Source organism: Helobdella robusta, assembly GCF_000326865.2.
Source record: "Helobdella robusta unplaced genomic scaffold HELROscaffold_3, whole genome shotgun sequence".
In the NCBI taxonomy this organism is placed as follows: Eukaryota; Metazoa; Annelida; class Clitellata; order Rhynchobdellida; family Glossiphoniidae; genus Helobdella; species Helobdella robusta.
In genome coordinates, this window is record NW_008704501.1 from 725,340 (window position 1) to 734,477 (window position 9,138).

At 38.1% G+C, this 9,138-nt stretch overlaps 1 protein-coding gene across 1 annotated transcript in view; it reads right to left on the reverse strand.

The window, feature by feature from the left end:
* Positions 1–586: 586 nt before the first annotated feature.
* HELRODRAFT_66349 (hypothetical protein) overlaps positions 587–9,138 on the reverse strand; it is a gene marked incomplete at both ends in the record, with an annotated part of 36,011 nt that continues 27,459 nt past the window's right edge. The window contains 13 exons of the mRNA XM_009020999.1: positions 587–817; positions 1,242–1,363; positions 1,656–1,805; positions 2,138–2,268; positions 2,873–2,982; positions 3,365–3,549; positions 4,053–4,245; positions 4,609–4,698; positions 5,185–5,316; positions 6,557–6,683; positions 6,890–7,074; positions 7,451–7,519; positions 7,973–8,096. Of these exons, the coding sequence (XP_009019247.1) occupies positions 587–817; positions 1,242–1,363; positions 1,656–1,805; positions 2,138–2,268; positions 2,873–2,982; positions 3,365–3,549; positions 4,053–4,245; positions 4,609–4,698; positions 5,185–5,316; positions 6,557–6,683; positions 6,890–7,074; positions 7,451–7,519; positions 7,973–8,096 (1,849 nt within the window). The remainder of the gene's footprint in view (positions 818–1,241; positions 1,364–1,655; positions 1,806–2,137; positions 2,269–2,872; positions 2,983–3,364; positions 3,550–4,052; positions 4,246–4,608; positions 4,699–5,184; positions 5,317–6,556; positions 6,684–6,889; positions 7,075–7,450; positions 7,520–7,972; positions 8,097–9,138) is intronic.

The following is a 9,138-nucleotide window of genomic DNA, read 5'->3' on the forward strand; positions in this document are numbered from 1 at the left end:
CACCAACACGCACAGGTACATCATCAAATGATTTGTTGTCCCTGATAACTTTGCACGTCTGGCTGTTGATGAGGTAGCAGGGCATGGAGGATCTCTTGGAGCCGGCACTAACTGGAGACGTCTGACTAGTTGGTATCGATGAGGTCTCGGCGTGTTCCTCAAGGATCGAGAGACTTCGAAGTTTGCTGTATGACTTCAGCAGCTTGTTAAATAAATAAATGTTTTTTTTGAAATTATCATTTCAGTTAATCGTCAATTGTCAAGATTTTAACTGCGTGCTTACTCTGTTCCTCTGGTGTCTCTTCTGAATGCCAGGCACTTGGTTGCATTTCTCCATCACCTGACTGGCCAGCTTCAGGAAATCATCGTGGTGACCCTCATCTTCCGTCTCGTCATCAATGTTCTTGTTGGATTCCTGTCTCATGCGAATGTTCACGCTCAATGTTATAAAGACTTCATAACTAAACATTCATAGTTGTTTTAAAAAGTGTTTTCACTAAAATTTTAACAAAAATAGTTATATGAAATGTGTCTGCAATAATAAGTAAAACAACAATTATTTGTTCGTTCGCTATTAGATTAAGCATTAATTTATAATTAATTTCTGTAGGACAATTTCTGCATCATGTACGTGAACAGTGAATTGAAACATACGAATGACCTCCAAATGTTTCATGAGAACCGCCACAACGACGTTGACGAGAACGAACTGGGCCATGAGGACAAAGACGACGAAGAAGATGGGGGCAATGATCTTGTTGACGCAGCAGTTTCTCACGCAATCCTCAGATGAGTCGCACTCCTCTCTCAACGTGTCCTTACAGTGGCGGGCAAACAATCGGTCGATAATTATTATTTAAGTTGGACTGACAAAATCGATCTCATTCATTTATATCAAAGTCCAAAATTTTTCATCTATTTATTCATCTATTTGTTGGGAAAGCTTTTCAATTTAAAAGTTTCATTGTGATCGTTTTCCAGCCGTTTCGTTTAAAAAATCCCATTCATTGCATCCATACAACACTATTATAATAATGACTCAACAGAGGCGCTGCTCTACAAATCTACAGTACAATGCAGTACAATACAGTACAGTATAGTAAAATACAATACAATACGATACAATACAATACAATACAATTAAATACAATACAATACAATATCCTTTTATCCATCATCCATCCATCTATCCATCCACTCCTTCATCCGTTGATCTACTTCTTTCCTATACATGCACATACTTTCATGATTCCATTCCAGTTATCTCCAGTTGCGATCCGGAAGAGTGTGAGGAAGGCCATCCCAAAGTTTTTGAAGTGGGCATGCCTTCCCAGGCCCTCGCAAGGAAACTGGTCCGAGCACTCTGAACAGGGCGCAATAATCATTATGGGGTCATTATTCTCGTCGTTTTAAGTAAAGTTTTCTCATTGCATTTTCATTACAACAATGTTTCAAAGGTCTCAGTCAACGTACCATAAATATAAAAATGTTCACAAGTTTTATTTTAATATTAATTAATTAATTAATTAAATTAATAACGAGCAAATTATGCAGAAAAATTTATCATGTGTAAAAATGCATATTTCAAATGCATTAACATAAATTCCTCCCACGTGATCACGTCAGATGTGCACGACGACGTGCAGCCAACTCACCAACTCTGCCGAATAGCTCGACTCCGAGAGCAGCGAAGATGAAGAAGAGCAGAAAGAAGAGGAGACCGAGGTTGGCGACCTCTGGGAGAGCTTGCACCACCGTATCCAACAGGGCACGAACTGATTTCGCCATTTTCAACAATTTCAGCACTGGTAACAAATTTAAGTTGATCTTTTAAAATTTTTACAAACTGTATTTTTACGCATTTTTATTTTTCAATTTGAAAACTATTGTAAATTTTTGATGTAATTTATTATATGAACTCAAATACTTTTACGAATTTATCCATCTATTCATCTTTCATCAATCAACCCATCCATCGTCATCCACCCATTTATCCACTTATCCACCCATCAATCCATCCCTCCATCCAGTAAATCCAGTAAAGAGCGAATTACACGTTTATTCGCGTAATGAAGAGAAAATATCCATCCGTCCATTCATCCATCCATCCATCCATCCATTCACTCACGCACATCACCTCTAGCTATCCTCAAAACCCTCATGACTCTGATGATGGTGGGGGTGATGGGAAAGTTTTGTGACGTCACCTCCTCGAGGATGATGCCGGCAATGGACATGATGATGATGCTCACATCCAACTGGTTCCATCTGTGTTATTGTTGTTGTTATGTTTGTGTTGTTGCTATGTTTGTGGTGTTGTTATTAAGATGGTCATTGTTTTCCTTGTTCTGTTGTTGTTGGCCTACTTGTTGTAGGTGTTGGCGTCGTAATTGTTGTTGTAGTAGTTGTTGTAATTTTGTAGATATAACTGTTGATGTTGTAATTGTTGATGTCGTTGTAGGTGTTGTTTTTATAATTGTTGTTGCTATAACTTTTGTCGCAATAGATGTTTTTATCACGGTTGCAGGCATTTTCATAGAAATTACGAGCGTTGTTAACGATTAAATTGTTGCTATAATTGCATTACCGTCCTAACACATTCGATGCAACAACAACAACAACAATTCACACGAAGTAGCTGACATATCATTCCTTTCTAAGACTAAATTTTTTAAAACAATATTTTGAAAATATGACTCTATTCAAAGTCTAAGAGATTAACAAAAATATTGTGCATGTGCAATTAACCTCATCGGGTAAATAACGACAATAACGAGAAACACACACACGTACTGCACATACCCCCAGACACATATAAACACATGCAAGCACAGACATACATTAGGCACACACAAACTTAACATCACAAGACCTGTCTGATAGATATCTGAACGCCCCATATGACACAACCTTGACCCCCGCCTCCAACACGAAGATGGATGTGAAGAAGAAGTTAAAGATCTTCAACGTTTGCTCCAGCTCCTTCAAGTCAAATTAAAAAAGTTTACCATTTAATTATTTTTCATCCAAGATTAACATTCAGCTTGCTACAGTCAATTAGGTAAAAAAATTTCAAACACATTTGACTGCCAGGTTACATAAATACTGTTTTTCAGCTTTACATGTAAAAAAAATCAAATTGTAATTTGTTGGAATGAAAAAAATATTGAGAATAAAATTTTGAGGTTCACTGATTTTATTTTAAGTAAGTTTGTGGGCAATGTTTTTATCAAATTATTTGTTTGCTCCAAAATTCAAATTGGTTGAACAAATATGTTGAACATTGTGAAATCATGCGACCAATATGTTGTTGAATTAGAAATGATTAATTTCGAAACGGTCGCGATTGATTTAGCCAACCAACTTTGGGCATCATGTAGAACTCCATGGCCATCGAAATGACATTGAACCCGATGACCCCAGCAATTGCGAGGTCAAAGTACTTGCTAGTCACAATGGAGTGCAAGGACATTCGCCATTTTGAGTAGTTGGTCCAGTAGGGAATTTCACATTGTCCTGTTTGTTCGTGTGTTGGTGACGAGGTTTGTGCTGATCGGGATTGATCTACTTATTGGATTTAAAATATTTGTAATGAAGCAAAACTCCATGCTGTAACGTTGTAGCGGTGCATTCATCATTTGCTTCAAATTTAAAATAATTTCATTTGTAGGAAAAAAAGAAAACACCAAACTGACAATGCACAAAATGAGTTATGCAAGCGTATTACTGAAACGTACCTAATAAAAAAATTACTGTGAATTATGCACTTCATTTTTATTAATTTATAAATCACCATTTTATGATATAATCAGAAGTTGAAATCAATTGATCGCATCGCCATCTATAGGTTAATTTTAAAAACATCGGTACAGTTAATAAAATTTTTCAGTAATTCTAACACAGCATTCGATCGATATTGATACAAACGAAAACCATTCATTGACTTGTTAATTATGAAGACACGCAAACAAAAAATGAACAGGCGGACCAAAAACAGACAAAGAGGCAGTCAGACAGAAAAAAAGACAGACAAACGGAGACAAACGACAAACTTTGTCTCTTTTTGAGCATTTTCATAGCCTTCTTGCTCATCCTCCTCTGCCTCTCCTCCTGTTCCTGACTCTCCCGACACTTGTGGAAGTTTTCTACGACGACTCCGACGAACATGTTGAGGACGAAGAACGCCACGAGGAGGAGGAAAGAGATGAAGTACAGCAGCCTCCACTCGTTGTAGTTCACTATGGGCTTTGTTCGTTCGTTTGGGGGGGTGGTGGTTATTGTGATGAAATTTTCAACTCGTTTTGACGATGGTTATGTTGGTCGTGGTTTTGCTGATGGTGATTGTGTTGGGAATGATTGTGATGCCATGCTGGTGATGGTTATTGTGTTGGGGATGGTTGGGAGGAGAATGGTGGCAACATGATATGATATTAATATGATACTGCTGCTAATAATGATTGTGAAGATGGCCATTTTCAAAGCAACGAAGTAGCTGTTATAAAAAAATATTCATTTAGAATACTTGTGCTTATTAAATTAACACAACGGAGCATTGTCGTGAACAAAATATAGATTGATGGGGATGTCGAAGAGAGGAACTCTACTGACCTGTTTGTTCACTCCAACTGCATCCAGGCCGGTGTACATGATGTTCACCCACCCGTCCTTCGATGCCAACACAAACAAAGACATTAAAGCCTGGTCGTTGAGGGGGGGTAATATATTAATAATTGTGTGATTGTGCTTGATGTGTTTGTGTGTGTGTGTGTCTGTCTGTGTGTTTTTAATTTTTGTGTGTGCATGCCTTATCGATAGTTGTAGCGAGATAGAAGTGTACTAGCATTGGTACATTGCATAAATTCTTACGTACTCACCTCAGCGCTCGTAAATCTTCAAACCCCAACTTCACGAAACATTCCTGCCCTCCAGCCTTCTACATTACATTCTTATAAATATCGCTCGATGGCTTCTTTCAAGATTTTATTACTTCTAAAAGCGTTGTAAGTGAATCCCCGTTCGCTCATATTTCTCTCGTTTTAACTCTTCATCTATTCTTTCATTATTGATAACAAAGAAATAAAAAAGACAAACGTGTTCCATAATATTTCATAGATATATATATATTTTAATTTTTGATGAATAAATTTTTTTATTCACGCAGCGTCTATGCTGGACGGTGCAGACCTGTCCCAAGTTGTCGAAGTTGTACTTGCGGTTCGTCCACTTGAAAGGGGGTCCCTTCCTCGTGCAGTCTGTTTTATTGGTCACCATGGAAACGTCCCCGCCCTCGCAGTGGTACAGCATGCCTTTGAAGAGCTGTTCGTGTTCATTCATTCATTTATTCATTCGTTCGTTCATTCGTTCATTCATTCATTCATTCATTCATTCATTCATTCATTCATTCATTCATTCATTCATTCATTCATTCATTCATTCATTCATTCATTCATTCATTCATACGTTCGTTCGTTGGTTCGTTCATTCATTCATTCATTCATTCATTCATTCATTCATTCATTCATTCATTCATTCATTCATTCATTCATTCATTCATTCATTCATTCATTCATTCATTCATTCATTCATTCATTCATTCATTCATTCATTCATTCATTCATTCATTCATTCATTCATTCATTCATTCATTCATTCATTCATTCATTCATTCATTCATTCATTCATTCATTCATTCATTCATTCATTCATTCATTCATTCATTCATTCATTTGTTTGTTCCTTCAATCTTTCTTTGAATCATTCACTTGTTAATTAATTTATTGGTTCGTTGGTTCATCCATTCATTCGTTCTATTTAAAAATCCACTTGTTCGTTCTTTTGTTCATTAATTCGTACATTCATTCATTGATTCATTAACTCGTTCATTCAATCTTTGATTATTTAATGTGAAGGGCGGACCATGATTATACTAAATTAAAGAAGATGTTTGTGTCATTTAATGGTACGTCCCTCCCAGGTTATCAATTGAATCACATTTTTCAAATCATCATTATTTCTATTTTCATCAACTCATTTCTACAATAGATCAGATCTTCAATTTTCATCTTCATTTACATTAGTCTGTTTCCGTAAATGTTTAAATTTGTGTTTTTAAATTGAAGGTTTCGTTATTTAAATGACCAAATTTGGCATCAACCCATCAAACTACACTCCATCTTTACAATTCAGATGTCCAGCTTTTAGCCATCTTTTCAATATCCATTCAACATCAATATGTGGACACCATTGTAATTGTTTATGAGATTCTTCACTTATTCACTAAACTATCAAATTTATTTTCATTCCTTCGCTTAACCAATCGATCAGTCAGTTGGTTGGTCGGTGTGTCTGTTGGTCGGTCAGCCAGCCAGCCAGTCAGCCTGTCAGCTAGCCAGCTAGTCATCCACCAGTCAGCTAGCCAGCTAGTCAGCCAGTCAGCTAGTCAGCCAGTCAGCTAGCCAGCCAGCCAGCCAGCCAACCATTTAATCAGTCAGTTAATAAATAAATAAATCAATCAGTCAGTCATTCAATCAGTCATCGTTCTATTTTTGCAACCCACTTGAACTCCAAGAATGCCAAATATGATGAAGAAGGTGCAGCAGATGAAGACGATGTTGCCGATAGGTCTCAAGGAGGATAGCAGGGTTTGAACCACCAGCTTCAGACCTGGCGCTCTACTGATCACTCTTTAATCGAATCATTTTATTATTTATTTGTAAAATTTTACTTTGCATTGCTAACATTTTTAAAACATTTTAAAGATGTTTCAATACATTTTCCTGCTACTTGGAACAAGTTTCACTTTTCAAACCAAACAAAGCGTTCAATCTAAATTCTAAGACAAAAAACTTTTTCTCCATAAAAATTTCAACTTTGAAGAACACTATCTGACCTGAGTGGTCGCAACGTTCTGAGCAGTCTGAAGACCCTCAAAATGCCGAAGATCTTTGGACTGTGTGATGCGGTGAGTGAGAAGATGATGTCAGTGATGGAGATGAACATGAGACAGGCGTCCATCACATTCCACCCACTCTTCAGGTAGCTGCCTTCACCCAACATGAAACCCTGCGCTATCACCTGCGGTCAGGGTTCGGCAATTAAGTACAATTTGTATTTGCTACATATGATTAACATTCAATTATAGTGTGCATTTATTGTTGTCCTTGAATTATTTGTTTCCAATTTGTTTGCACCGATACATAAAATTGAATTTTGTGTCACTTGTTGAATCAGACACGCAACAACTCATCAGACACGCAACAACAAGGCAGACTCTTCAATGCAACCAACTCATGTCAGTTATTTCCTTACATAAACAACTTTTCAATGAACTGCAAACAAATATTTTGGGAACAAAAATTTTAACAATGGTAAATATCCATTGGAACAGGATTCATTAAAAGATATTTATTTGCAATTTAAAAGTGTTGAAAACGAACGAAACCTTTTTTACCTTCACTGCCATTTCAAAGCCGAACAGAGCTGTGAACAAATAATTTGAGATGATAAGGAACTGCCTCTCCTGTTGGCAAAGGAAATCAAATAAATTTGTGTTGTGTTGTGCCATGTAATGTCTTGGTAGGTACTTGGAGTTGGTGTGGTGGATGTACTGCTTTCAATGTATCAAAATAAAACCAATCAACCAGCCAGCCAACCGACCAACCCACCAACCAACCAAACAACCAACCGACCAACTAACCAACCAACCGATCAACTAACCAACCAACCGACCGACCAACCAACCAACCAACCATCCAACCAACCGACCAACTAACCAGCCAACCGATCAACTAACCAACCAACCAACCAACCAACCAACCAACCAACCAACCAAACAACCAACCAACCAACCAATCAACCAACCAACCGACTGACCAACCAATTAACCAACCATCCATCCAACCAATTAACCAACCATCCATCCAACCAACCGTCCAACCAACCATCCAACCAACCACTACCGCACCTACAGAACCTTGCTGTCGTTAGGGACGTCCGGTCGTTCCATGGCCAGGGTGATGCAGTTGAGGGCGATGACGAGTAGGACAATGTAATCAAATGCGTACCACGTGACCAATCGTAAACATCCTTGTCGTAATCTTATCATTAAATTGCAAATAAAACGTTTCCTAATGAGGTACCTTGCTAGATGGAGCTCATTTCAGACGCTGACGTCACTGTCATCATCCACATCATCCTCTCGTCATCATCATCTTCGTTATCATCATCATCATCATCATCATCATTACCCCAGTCCACGTCATCATCATTTCTGTCATCATCATTATGTCTCGACATCTTCGTCACCGTTATCATCATCATCACCACCACCATCACCACCAACCTTCCTTGAGGATGAAACAGAAGTAGTGGCCACTCCCTCTTAGCCACCACAAAACTCAGCAGCCGGGGACACCACTTCAACCACCGCTCCTGTGTTCAATGTCGTCGTCATCATTTTTCTAATCTTCATCATCACCATCATCATCTTCATCATCACCGTCATTATCATTACCATCATCATCATCATCATCATCACCCGTTGTTGAGGCACGTTCTTTGGTGAATATTGTTGTGTTAGGTGTCATCTTCATTGTTGTAATGTCATCACTTTCATTATCACAACCACCACCACCACCACCACCACCACCACCACCACCATCACCACCACCACCACCACCACCACCACCATCATCATCATCATCATCATCATCATCATCATCATCATCGTGGTCGTCATCACCTTCTCCTCCTTACCATCCATTCCCAATCATCATCATTATCATCATTCCCAATCATCATCATTATCAATATCTTCCTCCTCCTCATCGTCTTCCTCATCATCAACACCACCACCACGATTCTCATCATTAACATTATTTACATATGCCCCTCGTTCAGCATTTTCAATTTAAACAAGAAGCCATGTAGTACTGAAGAAACCACATTAACACTTAACATACAAGTTAAACAGTTCAGGAACTAAACTCTCCGGGAAAAACCCTCAATAAAATTCTCTAAAAAATAACCTCGGAGCAAAACACTAACCGGATAACTAAATTAATAACGCCCCAGACAAATTATTTTTTTCCGATAGGTAATTGTACTGAAAGATTTTTGTGCAGAGGGGCTTTTGTCCTG